Source organism: Neolamprologus multifasciatus, chromosome 1 (assembly GCF_963576455.1).
Source record: "Neolamprologus multifasciatus chromosome 1, fNeoMul1.2, whole genome shotgun sequence".
NCBI classification, from domain to species: Eukaryota; Metazoa; Chordata; class Actinopteri; order Cichliformes; family Cichlidae; genus Neolamprologus; species Neolamprologus multifasciatus.
Window position 1 is genome coordinate 4,994,805 of NC_140439.1, and position 15,910 is coordinate 5,010,714.

The 15,910-nt window shown below is 38.7% G+C and overlaps 1 protein-coding gene across 1 annotated transcript in view; it reads left to right on the forward strand.

Moving 5' to 3' along the window:
• Positions 1-1,867: 1,867 nt before the first annotated feature.
• Positions 1,868-15,910, forward strand: part of tmc3 (transmembrane channel like 3) — a 44,344-nt gene continuing 30,301 nt past the window's right edge. Inside the window, exons 1-7 of the mRNA XM_085165707.1 lie at positions 1,868-2,144; positions 4,469-4,615; positions 8,837-8,912; positions 9,696-9,777; positions 10,733-10,839; positions 15,018-15,116; positions 15,439-15,581. Coding sequence (XP_085021833.1) covers positions 2,023-2,144; positions 4,469-4,615; positions 8,837-8,912; positions 9,696-9,777; positions 10,733-10,839; positions 15,018-15,116; positions 15,439-15,581 — 776 coding nt within the window. The 5' untranslated portion in view covers positions 1,868-2,022. The remainder of the gene's footprint in view (positions 2,145-4,468; positions 4,616-8,836; positions 8,913-9,695; positions 9,778-10,732; positions 10,840-15,017; positions 15,117-15,438; positions 15,582-15,910) is intronic.

Consider the following 15,910-nt stretch of genomic DNA (forward strand, 5'->3'; position numbering starts at 1 on the left):
TTCCCATGATGCATTGAGTTTTTCCTTTCCAGTCACCTTTCTCACTCACTATGTATTAACTGACCTCTCTGTATTGAATCGTATCTGTTATTAATCTCTGTCTCTCTTCCACAGCATGTCTTTATCCTGTCTTCCTTCTCTCACCCCAACCGGTCGCAGCAGATGGCCGCCCCTCCCTGAGCCTGGTTCTGCCGGAGGTTTCTTCCTGTTAAAAGGGAGTTTTTCCTTCCCACTGTCGCCAAAGTGCTTGCTCATAGGGGGTCATATGATTGTTGGGCTTTTCTCTGTATCTATGAAGCGCCTTGAGGTGACATTTGTTGTGATTTGGCGCTATATAAATAAAATTGAATTGAATTGAATTGAATTGAATTAAAAACCACCAACCGAGAGAAATGTGGGTGTAGTGATGGATGCAGACCTAAACTTAGAAAAACACATTAAGACAATAACAAAATCAGCTTACTATCACCTCAAGAATATATCAAGGATAAAAGATCTGATGTCTCAACAGGACCTGGAAAAACTAGTCCATGCATTCATCTTTAGTAGGCTTGATTACTGTAACAGCATCTTTACAGGTCTACCTAAAAAATTAGTCAGACAACTACAGCTCATTCAGAGCTCTGCTGCTCGAGTCCTCACTAAGACCAAACAAGTGGACCACATCAGTCCAGCTCTGAGGTCTTTACACTGGCTGCCTGTCCGTCAGAGGACAGACTTTAAAGTCCTGATGCTGGTCTATAAAGCTCTGAATGGTTTAGGACCAAAATACATCAGTGACCTCCTGACCCAGTATGAACCTTCCAGATCCCTCAGGTCATCTGGATCCGGTCTTTTATCAGTTCCCAGAGTCAGAACCAGACACGGAGAAGCTGCATTCAGCTTTTATGCTCCTTATATCTGGAACAAACTCCCAGAAAGCCTCAGATCAGCTGAAACACTCAGTTTATTTAAATCCAGGTTGACTCACTTATTCTCAGCTGCATTTAAATAAAGCACCAAATCCACACTGTTTTACTTTTAAGCTTAAATTTCAAAACTTACATTTAACTACTGATTTTATCTACTGTTCTGATTTTATCTGTTTTGATTTTATATACTGTTTTGTTTGTTTGTTAATTAGTTAGTTTGTTTGCTTGTTTTAATCAATTTTAAATCGTGCTTTTTATTTGGTTTTGTTTCTAATGTCTCTGTAAAACACTTTGAATCACCTTGTTGTTGAATTGTGCTATACAAATAAACTTGCCTTGTCTCATCCTGTTTCTTCTTGCACAATGGAGCAGATACCTTTATTGATGATGGCTTAACAACCATCTACAGACCTGTCTGGTTCTCCAAGAGTACACCTGTCTCCTGGAAGCTCCTCCGTGCTCCTGAGACTGTGCTGACACCTTACAGTAATGCAAAACTCCAGTTAGCTTCAAGGCCTGTGATACACAGATTTTTTAAACCACTTACAGGCCATGGAACAGGATGTCCTGCTACGAACACAGCAGCAAACACCTGGTTACTGTTCAAGCATTTAGATTCTGACGGGCAACCAATCAGAAGAATGTTGCCTTAAAGGGGAGGAGTTAAAACAACGTTCTTTTCTTTCCAAGAATAAAAATAATGAGCAATTAACTTTATAGTTGATCAGCAATCAACTAAGAAGTTACAGCAATTCACAGACATAGATTGATTATAACTATATATTTGTTATTATATTATATAATAGTAATAAAACAAATGAATCAGAATTTTGAACACATGTCAAATTAAGAACCATTTCAGAAATTATTGATCAGCAGAAAGCTGGTATATGTTTGGTGAGAGTGTTCACATCTCTCTGTTACTGTCCCTTTAAGCAGTCAGTGTAGACTGTGACTGGCCAGCTGAGTGAGTGAGTTTCAGCCTGTACTGCTGTAGTGTTGAGCCAGAGCAGCAGACAGCTCTAGCACAGGTGCTCAAGTAGAGCTCTCACCCTGATACAAACACAGATTATTCACACACAATCGTGCACATCAACTGAGCAGAGGCAGCATGAGTACAGTGTCTGAGTCTCTAGATGGGAGCAGCAGGTCTCTGTCTGCAGCCAGGAGACACAAGAGTATCAGGAAAACCTCCAGGAGGATTTATTCTGCCTACCAGGACCACCAGGAGGGGTGAGTCTACTCGCTGCTCTTTCTTCACTCTTACTACTATCAGCACTTGTGGAACTCCTCGCTGCTCGGACCTCTCTGTCCGTCTGTTTATAGCTGCTCGTTCAGAGCTTCAAATTTCCCGTTAGTTACAAAATTTCTCCTTTTTAAATGAAGTCAATAAGGGAAAACTGCAAAGATTTTTATGTGTGCTGTGTTGCTACATTCCTCTACAAATACATTTGTTTTGCTTGGCTCATTAATTAATATTATTAAAGAGTCTGCCTCCTGGAAACACAAAGAGGTACAGAGAGCATACAGATGAGTTTTTGTTTGATGTTTGAAATGTACTGCATGAATGATATATGGAAAAAATACCATCATTTGACGTCCCTTATTGATTGTAATGCATATTTGCATAATAGCTTTGTGACAGTGAATATTGTTTGTGTACAGAAATGCTTGCATCGAGCTGTTCTTCTGTCATGGGGATATATTCAGTCATGACTTTTGCTTTGCATATTTCAGCTGAAATAATGTATGTTACTCATTTATTACCATAAGTGTGAACACAGAACAATTAGATTCACTCTTTTTAGAGATACAGCAAACAGCTGTCTTCTTCAATGCTTTCTTATTAAAAGTGAACTACAAATTTACTACAACAATTAACAACATAGCAAATGCATTTGTAATAATGGGCTATCTAATGGTAGAAAACCAGTGGAGATACACTATTTGTATGCTGTAAGTTCTGCATCTGGCAATCATATTGGTCAGAGTTTTTGTCAGATAGTTTTCTGCATATGAAATCTTTCCTTTGTGGAAAATCAATACACTGCTTCTGCATTCAACATCGACAAGGGTGTTTTTTTGTTTAGGAAAAAAAATCAATAAAATAAAAATTAATAAATAGAAATAACAGCAACTGAACAATTTACTTGCAACCTACTTCACAGTTTCAGTTTAATTCAATAATCACATTAAAATAAGTTTAGATATCTCAACATGCAGAATACATAAACATAAATACAAGAATACCAGTGACACCCAAGACTTAGAGCTGCTAAATCTCATTCCCGGTGCTTCTAACTTGGCTCCGTACGGCTCAAAGCAACCAAACATATGAAATGCCACGAGGCTGCTGCCTCATCAAGCTTTAATAAATGGAATATGGTTTCTCACAAAGGACAGGCAGAAACAAAAAGAGATGGGAGCAAAAATTAATTCCAAGATCTTATTTCAAAATATGAAATCAGCAATTTCTTGAATATCAGCAGAGGCGAGATTGTAACCCAATCAACTGAACTTAGAAATACCTGCATGTGCAAAAGAATGATTCATAATTGAAAAACAGGATTGTGATCCGTCCATCGCTCAGATCAAAATTCCAGTTCTCATGCACATCCATTAGTGGGTTGTGTGTCTTTGTGCATGTCATTATGTGTATTTGTCTCTGTCTGTGGGATGGCTGCTGACCCGGTCCCCTGGGGGTTGTGTCTGGGGTGGCTCGGGCCTCTTCTGTGTGGTTCTTGGTTTCCTTGGGCCCTAAATTACCATTTGTGATTGATCGGGGTTCATTAGTTCTTATTGAATTGGCAGCTTGCATATCTTGCATATTTTGAAAACCACCATCCGTGCTGAAAAGTACAGTTGTGGCTGGAAAATTTGAGTGTGACACAAGTATTGGGTTTTATAAAATTTTCTGCTTCACATCTTCAATTCACCCTGACATGCTGCCAATCAGCTTCCTGTCCGATAGCAACCCATTCTTGAGAAATGAATGCGTGGAGTTTGTCAGAATTAGTGGGATTTTTTCTGTCTGCTTGCTTCTTGAGGATTGACCACAAGTTCTCAGTGGTCTGGGGAGTTTCCTAAACAACTTAGCTATAACTTTTGTTCAGCAGCTAGAATTATTTTTGAAACAAGAACGGGACAACATTCCTCTCCCAAAAGTCCAGCAAGTGGTCTCATAAGTTCCCAGGTGTTTAGGGAACGTCGTTAAAAAAATGCAAATACTACACAACTGTAGATGTATCCCTGTCACAACTTTCCTTTATATGTTACATTTGCTCCGTTTAAAAATGTTCTCAGTTTATGACATTTTCAAATTATTTGCTTATATTCACATTTTACACAGCCTCCCAGCAATGTTTGTAACTGAGGTTGTATAAAGTGAGCCTGACTGGAAACATAGATTAATATGACACATCAAATGAAAAATATTATCTCAAAGTAGAGACATTGTAGCCATGTTTTTTTCCCACACTGAAACCACTTAGATCCGTTCTTTGTAACAGAGTAACACAGAACCATATTTCCCTTTGCCCGTGTGTCCTATTCTGTAGCTCCTCAGATGAAGAAGACAAAGTAGATGAGAGGGTGGACAGCAATGATCCAGAGGAGATGTTCCAGAACATTCAGTACCAGAAGGAGATCATCGCCAATATTCGGACTAGGCCCTGGCCAATGAGGCGCAAACTCAAAGTCCTAAAGTAACCATCTGTTTGATTGGGATCTCTGTGTAGACTGTTACTCTGTTGCTTTTCTTATTCTCTGTGTATATGGTGTATATACCCTATATATAGGTTCCTAGATATATGCTCATACTGCAGACATATCAATAATTAAATATTCTTTTATCTGTCGCTAACATACATACATATGTATGGTTTGAAGAGGACTGCATTACATTTAAAAGTGTTTCTGATATTACATACAAGAGTGGCATGCTTTTACAGAATGGCGAACAGAGATGGCCACCTTGCATTATCATACGCACACAAACAACACCACTTATTTAAAAAAAATTCAGCCAAAATTCAGAAGCAGTGTGCGAAAAACTAAGGCTACGTCCACACGTACCCGGGTATTTTTGAAAACGCAAATTTTTCTATGCGTTTGCACCTTTCGTCCACACGTAAACGGCGTTTTTGGTCACTGAAAACTGAGATTTTTGAAAGATTTTTTTGCATTTACGTGTGGACGAGAAAAACGCAGAAAACGCAGCGTCAAAGGTGTGCGCCTTTTTTGACGTCACACTGTGCGCCACATTATTGTTTCGGTGAAATGAATTTCTACAATACTGTTACTGTTAATTGTCTCTGCAGTGTTTAAATGCTTACATATACACACACAGTTACTGTCCCTCCACACATACGACTCGGTTCTGCTTCTGTGCGCCATCTTTGTTTACTTTTTCCCACCGAGGCTTCTAGACTTCTGATTGGCCAACATTTCTACACGGTTAGGAATATAGCGCCACCTGCTGCTTTGGCATGTTCCTAGCAGCGTTTTCCTTCATTTCTGCCTTTACGTGTGGACGGGATTATTTTTTAAAACGAAAACGGAAAATCTCAGTTTTCAAAAATACCCGTGTACGTGTGGACGTAGCCTAATTGCACCCTTACAGCTTCCATAGGATAACTAGCACTGTTTAGTAAGTAAGATAAATTGGATCAGATTAAAACACAACATTTATGCTGCCTATCTGCACACTACATGGACATCTTCACATTTCTGGCTGAAGAATTGTCAAATATTATTTCTTCTGTAGTTAAATTGATATTTGCTATATTGCAAAAATTATTTCTTATTAGCAGACAACGACCAGCTGTGGAGGAATAAAACATCATTAAAACACCACAAATAAAACTGTATTATTGGAAAACTGTGCATAAAATATAAAAACCTCAAATGCACCTTTCTATATGGAGATTTCTGTTATAAGCTGGGAGGAGGATAGACCCACACAGCCTTATTTACTTTGAAAATAAATGGCACTGTTACTGATGTGCTGAGGTTTTGCAGGCGGTCCTCAGGCGCACACTCACAGTCTCTTAGTGTTTACTGGTTCCAGACACAGGGAGAGCTCTGCACAGAAACAATGATTATTCCAGGGTAAGATGAACAGGCAGACAGAACGAATTGAGGCCAAGCACGTCACCTGGCTGATCCAACAATCTAGAGGTAGAGCAGGTCATCTACTGATCGGAAGCTTGGTGGTTGGATCCCTGGCTGATCCAGCCTCCATTCCAAATATCCTTGGGCTAACTCCAAGCTCTCTCTGATGCATTGGAGTATGAATGTGTGTAATTGGTGGATAAAAAGCCCTGAATCCTAGAAGAAAACGCTTGTATGAATAGGTGAATGAGGCATATATAAAACGGCTTGAGTGCTCTGGGAGAGTGGAAAAGTGCTACATAAGAATCATTTCATTTAACTCTGGGTACTCTAGCTTTGCAGTATAATTGTTATTTGTAATTTTAAATTGGCCATTAACGTTTGGTAGATGAAGTGCTTGAAGTGTATAAAATCAGTCAATATCAATGGATGTATAATTCAAATCTGATTTTATCTTGATGCATTCTCAGTTATCCAGGTAAGTAAATCTCCAAAAGTTGGTTCTGTTCATCTGGACGAAGCGTTTTGTGGGAGAAACGTTTCATCACTCATCAGGTGACGTCTTCAGTCTCAGCTGACTGCAGGTTTCCCCGATCTTATAAACAGAACATTTGCACGAAACGTTTCTCCCACTGAAAACGCTCCGTCCAGATGAACAGAACCAACTTTTGGAGATCAAATCTGATTTGTTGTATAGCACTTTTTATTTGGTTAGTAGGACTAGAAAAGCACTACACTTTATTGTCAAAAATATTCACTCATCTATCTTCACATGCATATGAACTTGAGTGACATCCTATTCTTAAGCCATAGGGTTTAATATGGTGTTGCCTTTATAGCTATAACAACTTGAACTCTTCTGGGAAGGCTTTCCACAAGGTTCAGGAGTGTGTTTGTGTGAATTCGGATCATTCTTTCAGAATCATATTAGTGAGGTGAGACACAAGTGTTGGACCACAAGGCTTGGCTCACAGCAGGGTCCAGTCTCTGGACCTTACTTTGTGCACTGGTGTGCAGTCATTTTGGAACTGGAGGGGCCATCCCCGAGCTTTTCCCACAAAGTTGAGAGCATGAAATTGTCCAAAATGTCTTGGTATGCTAAAGCATTAAGAGTTACTTTCTGAAAAACAAGCTCACATCGTAATTCCTGCTCAACCAAACTTTACTCTTGGCATAATGCAGTCAAACAAGTACTGTTCTCCTTGCAAATGCCAAGTCCAAACCGATGGAGATGGAGAAGCATGACTGCAGGTTTCAATCTTATAAACAGTACATTTATATAATGACTGAAACCAGCCCACTGAAGGAACAATGGGCTGGGAGGTCAGTTCCTTAATCTTAATTATGCAAATTCTCATGACCATTGATCAACAACAATGGATTGGAACACTTAAAGTCACTTTGATGTGTCAGTGAATACTTTTGGCAATATAGTGCATATTAAAGCAAGCAAATCATACAAAAGCATTCTAAAGTCAAATATAAGGGCATCTGTTGCAAAGCTAGGGACAATGATCCCAAGCACAGCAGCAAATCTACTACAGAGCTGTCAAAGTTTCAGAGGACTCAGATGCAGCTGAGAAAGGTTCTCCAGGGCTTAATGAACCATTTCAAGAATGACTCCAGCAAAAATGTTTACTACAATTCTTTCACGAGTCAGGATATCACTTTTTCCACAGGGCCAGCTTTGCAATGTCAAAGCCTCTAGAACAGTTTGCAACTGAGAGTGTGTGAGAGACTGGGCCAGGCAGGTAAGTACTCAAACACAGCAGCTAGGTTTTGACACAGAGTAGGGCAACGATGTGGTGATGGAGAGGAAAGTACTGCCAGTGACAGGAAACAGATAAGCCTGTTTTAACATGCACACAGTGTGATATGTCATGCAATTACGTGGCACGTTACACTGTAATTTTAGAATGTGGTAAATACCAGATTATTTTTTATTATTTCCTTGTACATAAAACCTTGGCATTAAAGGAAGGTGGGAGGGTTTTCACATCACTGTACACAAAGAGCATATATGAGGGACACATTTCATTTTACCTTCACCAATTATATCTTTTTGCATAAGGAAATGTTTTTTTTTTGATAGTATCAACAAATAGTACAGACTGAGTCCAAGGAGACTACTAACAGAGACCGAGCTGAGCCACAGAGAGACAGAGGGGGTAGATAGAGAGCTCCAGAGATGTGCTGAGTGTGTGCCATGAATAACAGGTTTTATATGGGCAGTTTGCTATTACCGCAGAGGTTTTATTACCATCATCAGGGGTGGGATGCTAGTGTGCGGTTTTAAACCCCCTTTAATCTCAGGGTGAGTGTAATTATTTCCACTGCAAGAACAATTTATTTCACACCACAAATTTGTGATTTTTACCCACATTATTCTTCAGATTTGGACTCTCAGCCCTGTAAATGAACATTTATTATTATTTATCAGCATTTATTGTAAAGCCTTTGAGCCTTGAAAGTCTGTAAATTATTATACAATTCACACACTCAGTACTCAGTGGCTTCCTAGTTGTTCCTTGTGCCAGAACAAAAACAGGTTTGATTACTTGAATCAGAGAAATAATATTTATATACTGAAAATCTGATGTAAAAATGTTGAGGCTACTTCAAGAACATTTAATTAAGATTCAATTTAATTTTGAGTTATGCTCACTTGATTATTGATTACTTGATTGATTATGTGTACTGCGTAAGTATTCACAAAATATTCATTTGTAAAAATGCAAGTAACTGAATGGAAAGATCTTTTTCTGTTTAAATAAATAAATGTACTTGGTGGACTTTATCTGTGTGATTCCCAGGCAGGCCAGAGAGATTGTTCTGAGATATGAGGGCCGACTAACCAGAACCAGAGGTTACCAGACCGCAGGAGCTGATGTACGTCCACCAGCCTTTTTTTCTTTTTGCACAATCTAATCCTGCTGGACTGGAGATTGGAGAAACAGATTGCTTAATGTATTTATAGTGCATTATAGATCTTGTCCACAACAGGATAAAGTGCTATTTCAGGGCAGTTTTATTTCTCTGCACTGCAGTGGCCTGATGATTACAGCCAAAACAGTAAATTGTGTTGGATTTCTTATATAAAGGCTGCTGAGTTTTGATCTTTCGAGGCTCTTCTCCTCTGTGGGCTGAACACACATGTGTATAGCTCTTTATTCGTATTTGCAAAAAGATTAAGTCAGACAGTGAGAACGACAGTTGTGCTGCAATAATCCATGGAGCAGCACAAGTGAATTTATAGCCCATGTTACGGCGCAGTTAATTCAATGTTTGGGCTGCTTCCCACCCATTAGAATAAATTGCCTTTCGCTGAGCAGTCTGATGATCCGGTATCAGTTCTACAGTTCAGCTCACGGTTAATTGAAAATCAGAATCAATGGCCCAGCTGACCTTCTCTTGATTAACAATTAACAGCTTAGTTGTGTTTCTTATCTTTCAGCACTAAAAACGATACAGCCACACTGTTTCAGGTGTCTGCTACTTTATTATATGCTGGAAATTGAAAATTAGACAGTTCATCAACACACAATAAATAAAAAATGCAATTGCTGTTATAATTTTAGACTTTACTGAGAGCTTTTCATCACAGAAACAATGGTAGAAGTAGTTTTTTGGTAAACCTCTGTCAGTGTTTCTCAGCCTGATTCTCTCCTGCAGCTGCTGAAGAAACTTTCCCGTTTGCTTTACAACATTGTGGTGCTGTTCATTCCTTGGGAAGTCAGGATCAAGAAAATTGAAAGTGAGTTATCTGTTTTCTTTGTTCATGAAAACGTGTTTCCTACATCTGCTGGCTAAAAAGAAAAAAACAAAGGGGGGGCGATAAGAAATCACTCATGATGTTCAACAGGACAGAAAATGGGAAATTTGCTAGAAATAACTTTGAAAATAGCATCTTTTCATCAAGGAAAGTCATTGCTTTCCACATCGGCTTTGCTATGACATTAGATGACCTTATTAAATTATACTTTTCAACTGGATTCAGCAACAAAGAAATATTTGTGATTAAGGCTCAGAATCAACACATTACCATCAGCATATGGACTTTGAAGAGACGTTGTTGTGAACTGGGGCCATTCAAGAGACAATAATACACTGATTTAAATGCATGTCGAGAACAACGGCACAACAGATCCAAGGATACTGCTGGTTACGTGTTTAAGCTATTCACATTTGTGGTACAGCAGAACACAATCCAACAGATTATTAAAGTGATCAATTGTTATGGTGCGGAGCTTCAAAGAGAGCATTTTGGTGACAGCACTAAAGGAACAAATGCTATTTGGCACATGCACTCTTAGGATAAATTGAAGCCTTATGGATGCATTGATGAGCTCAGTCATTTTATTGTATGGATGAAGGCATCGACATAAATAACAACCCAAGGGTTGTTGGTGACTGTTATAGTCGTGTTATGGTGTATTAGGCCACCACAGTACGCTGCCCAGTACAACTGCCTAATTTGACACATTTTTCTCAAAAATAATTTTTTATTTCTTTGTCATTAATGTACCAAATAGTGTTTGCTTCCAGGCACCATGAATGTGAAAGTTTATTCAGTGAGCTGTGTTTATTATATGTTAGATTAAACTTACATTACTGCATTACTGTCAGTGGTGTACACCTACAGCAGTGTTTGTGTGTGAACTATGTGCAACATATTAGTCTTATTTTGATGTTTCCTCTGACTTGCTGAGGTCACTTTGGGTCAGGCGTGGCCTCCTACTTTATCTTCCTCCGCTGGTTGTTTGGGATCAACATTGTTCTCACCATCATGACTGGAGCCTTCATTGTCCTACCAGAGGTCAGAAAATCTCTCATACCATATATGGATGGATGGATGGATGGATGGATGGACTAGAAAGTTCTAGTTTCGTTAGAATGGTAATCCAGCTGCAAAACTACACAGCCACTTGACAACCTTGCTTTTATACAGGAATATAATCCTAATACAACCACTAGCAGCAGCTAAGTTAAGTCCCCTGTTTCACCTACAATCTGTGTATAAATAATAATGCAGTCAAATCATTCAACTCATTCATATCCTATATTCAAATCATACACATTGGAAACTAGTCTGTAGAATCACATGTCTGGGTGTGCAGCATATGACTCGTAGAGATACCTATGATAGCAACTTTCTATTCATAAATGCATGTTAACTTCTATTTCTCATACGGTGCTGTGAAAATGTTGAGTTTAACTGGCAATGAGTCGCATCCTGGTGGAATTTGCTCCACTTTTCTTTACAGATATCAGTTACATTTAAGTCCAGAGTTTGACGAGTCTGCACCAAAACCACCAAAAAAGATCCATTTTTGATAACGCATATATTTTTTTTGTCCATGATATTTTCAGGTTGTATTTTGTTTTCATAGTTGGATGTTTTCTGCCCATCTGTGTCATATAAACTTTGCATCCTTGTGTCCTGTGTTTAGTTACGTCCTGTTTTAATTTGTTACCATGCTAATGTTGTGTGCATTGTCTTTAGTTTTGCTTGCCCTTCTCTCGTTAGCTAGATTTGATCTTTTATCCACCTGTGTCTTGTCTTCCCCAGCTTCCTCCCCTCTCCCTAATTACCTTGAGTCTATTTAAGTCTCAGGTATTTGTTGTACTGAACTGTTTGACAATATTTTCTTGCAGGACTCTTTCAGCACATCTCCTGCCCTTTTCTTTTAAATTTAAATGTTAAATATCTTAAATAATAAAACCTACAAAAAATGGTCAATGATGAGTTTTGTATTTAATTTTTACCCCAGTAAATATATTGTTGATTTGTCCTTCAGATTATAGAATATTTGCAAGGCAGGCACGGACAGTAATAGTGGGATAGGGGTGCACCTGGATATATATCTCACACTGACATGCAGACACAAGCAATTTTCTCAGACATAACTTACGATGTCATTCCCACTGCATATCTTGATCCTCCATTTTTCTTCTTTCTCACTTCATGGTTTGTTGGAATTACCATTCTGCTGTTCCTATTTGCACGTCTCACCTTTATCTCACCTTGCTTAGTGAATAATATTATTCGCTATCAAACATTATAGGTTCTCATTTTCATGTTTCTGTATTGTATTGGGAATTGAGTGGGTGGCCGTAGCTCAGGTAGCAGAGCAGGCCACTTACTAATCAGAAGCTCGGTAGTTTGAGCTCTTCTTGTCAAATGTCCTTGGGCAAGACACTAAACCCATGTTGCTCTCTGATGCATCCATTGGAGCATGAATGCATGTTAATGTTAGATAGAAATCACTAGCATAGAAAGAGTACAGCAAAACAGTGTTTGTGTGAATGAGGCGAGTTTGACATAGAGTATTAAAGAACCAGTCCATTTACCAATATTCAACATTTGAATGTAGGGTCAGTCCAGCTGAGTTATCACTGTCTTTCTTTAATAACACACTCTCAACAACATTTACAGTGCTCCTCAATCGTATTTGTTCAATGTACTGCACACAGTGGAACACAGGCTTGTTTGAGCCTATGCTGAAGCTGTAGGTTTGCTCACTTATAAAGAAATTAACATCCTCCAAAACACAAACATTTAATTTTAATCAAAAACCCCCAGTAGAAAACATATTGGCTAAAAGTTAGAAATTGACTTGCATGGCCAACTGAAATAAGTATTTGATCCCCAGGGAAAACATGGTGGAGAAACCCTTGTTGGTAACAATGTTTCTACCTCCGTATTTGGCTGTGGGCACACTGCAAGATTTCAATCTAATATGGCATAATGTGCTTCAAGTTGTGTTCTTTGTTTCTATGGTTCCAACTAGAGATGGCACGATACCACTTTTTTATGTCCGATACCGATATCATAAATTTGGATATCTGCCGATACCGATATGAATCCGATATAGTGTTTTTTAATCAATAAAACGTTTCTTTAATATCTTGCTGCATTTTGTACAAGTTCATACTCAAGTTTAAATAAACAACAACACTAAAGCTATTCTGTTATACCTGTATGTAAAAAAATACAACAAAATATTTCATAGTTCAGCAAAACTGATCAATCTAATAAACTTAAACCTGCTCCATCCTCCCTATTCTGGTATTTTAAAGAGTACTTAGCAGAAATATTAAGCAACCTAACTAATAGGGTTGCAAACTCCCCCCCCCCAAAAAAAGGGAACCACCCCCCACCCTCCACCTCATGATGCTTAATCGATGTAATCAACTTTAATTTGATGCAGGGGGAAAATGCACAGAAATAAATTATTTTTCAAGAATAATTAAATAGATTCAACATCTTTCTTCAACAGAACTGCAGACTGCACAGATGGTTCCCAAAGGAAAAAGTACTATAGCTTACCAGGGTATATTAGACTTAACAGTTACTATATACAGTAATGGACTTCTATACATTTGGGTGAAAGATTCAGATAATTATTTATTAAAAGCTCGACATTTTAAATGAGAATAAGAAAGAAAAGTATGTCTTTGTGCCCCCTTTTCCCTGTTCATGCCCTATCGGCCCCCCTGGCTACACTTTGCTAGCTCCGCCCCTGCACAGTTACGTCAGCTGTAGAAAAAGATCCTGGTGTAGAAATAATATTAAATAAATTCTAACAACAGCTGATCAAGCTTAAACGTGCTGCTGTTGTTCAGCCGCTGGTTTCCTCTTTCTGGTGCAAAGTGAGACAAAAACAAAGAAGAGAGACGATCAGCTGATCATTGATCAGTTTATGATTGAAGCAGGAGAGAGAGAGAGAGAGAGAGAGGCAGTCGCTCCATATATCTGTTGTTAAGCTTAACGCTGGAATGCTTTACAAACATTCAGAGATGAACTTACACACTGGCTTTACTTATCTCTGGGAAAACTTCCTCGGAGATGAAATGCTGGTTTGGTAGCGACGCTACAAATACACACAGCCGCTCTATCACGTGACCACACTGCTGCAACGTGCTACGGTTATGAGCCGAGTTACGCCGTGTAGCAAGTTTTGTGACGTGCTTTTTTGATATTTAACGGATCGGATTACAATTTTTATTTCTTGCCGATATCCGATCCAGTAATTTACGTCAGTATCGGACCGATACCGATACGTAATATCGGATCGGTCCATCTCCAGTTCCAACTACCTTTAAATCATTAACATGCTCCTCCTGGTTGTTGTTTTATAATAATCACACCAACAGTTGGTTGATTTTTGAAAATAATAATACTCACAAAGCTTCTGGGTGATGATCTTTAAGCTCATTCCAAAAGGCAGGTCTACAATCCCTCACATGCTTTGACATTGCTAGGCCATTTGTATTGTTAACACCTGAACAACTGTCTAAGTAAACCTCATCCCTCGGGCCACTCACACTCAGAGGCTACTCAGACCAAGTCCTTTGCAACCTGTTCTTCTATAATGTGCCTTCCTCTTGGTTTCTATATATTTCTCATGTCTATTTATCCCTGCTGTCTTACTATTTATGCTTCATACCTGCACAGTTGTTGTGGAGCACCCACAGTTAGGTTGTACATGTACAAAGGGCTATTATATTGTATTAAATTATCTTGTTATGCAGGTAGATGGATGGAGGGATGAAAGGGTTATCAAAAATCCAACAGTAACACCAAGTTTTTTTAATTTTAAAAATCACAACAAAGTTTCTGTAACCTTGCACTGATCTTCACCTAACACTAACGCTGCCATGTGCCTAAACCTAGCAAAACCGTAACCAGGAGGCATGGACTAAAAAAATCAAGCATAATGTTACAAAGTCCAGCTGCAGATCAGTAGGCAATCTTAATATCAGCTCAGCTGTCAACTAAACTGATGTCCTTGTGCAAATCGTCAAGTCTTGCTATTGCTCTGGCTCTGGATGACGGAAGGGGAAGTCCCAGAAGAGTCATACCACCAAATAGATATGGTCACCTATCTTACAGATAAACACATCAGTCTTCTTTTGCCTGTAGATAACAGGACTGAAATGCATTTTATTTATTACAATTACAGTGCACTGAACTATGTTTGTGTGCACTAGCTGCTGGCTGGAGCACCATTTGGAACAACAAGAAGTAAAACTATTCCCAAGGAACACCTGTCTTCAGCCCAGGACCTGGACACCATCTGGTCTCTTGGGGCAAGCGTCTTTCTTCTTCTTATTCTATCAATAGCACATTATTACAGATAGACTAGAACATTATTTAAACATTATTTTACTCCCTTTCTGACCAGTTAAGATAAAACCGATCGAAACCTCTTCCAGTCCAAAAGTTGAATTCGAGTTAGGATGTAGGAGCAAGTAAAGACATGATTCTTTCATCCCGATATAAACATTACATATAATGGATACTAATGATCATGCTCCAACTGATTTCCTTTACTGTTTTCATTTTCACCTTTTTTATCTCTTTGTGTGTATTGCCATGTGTGTTTGTGAAAACGTGTTGTCTTCTTCACAGGGCTACCTCCAGTACTCTGTGTTATTCTATGGTTACTACGGCAGGGTGAGGAAAATCGGCAGTGCAGGGTACCGATTACCCCTTGCCTACTTCCTGGTTGGAATGGCTGTCTTTGCCTACAGTTTCATCATTCTGTTGCGAAAGTAATCATTAAGTTCTTTAAAACTTATACTGATGCTATAATTATCTGATGGGTTAGCAGTGTGACGTCTTAGAATGATTTCAAGTTTGTTAAAACTGGGAAAAAAGAGTTAAAAGTTAATCTAATCCTTTCTTATCCCTACTGAATCTATAACATTTCACCATAACATGGTCAGAGTAATGTTTAGCATAATTTCCAATCTTTGCAACATTTAATAATCAGCAACTTAATATAAAATAAAAATGACCCAATGTTTCCCAACATCGCACAAGGCATCACATTGTTCTCTTCTCCCTGTTGCTGTTCATGCTTCACTGATGGTGAAGGACT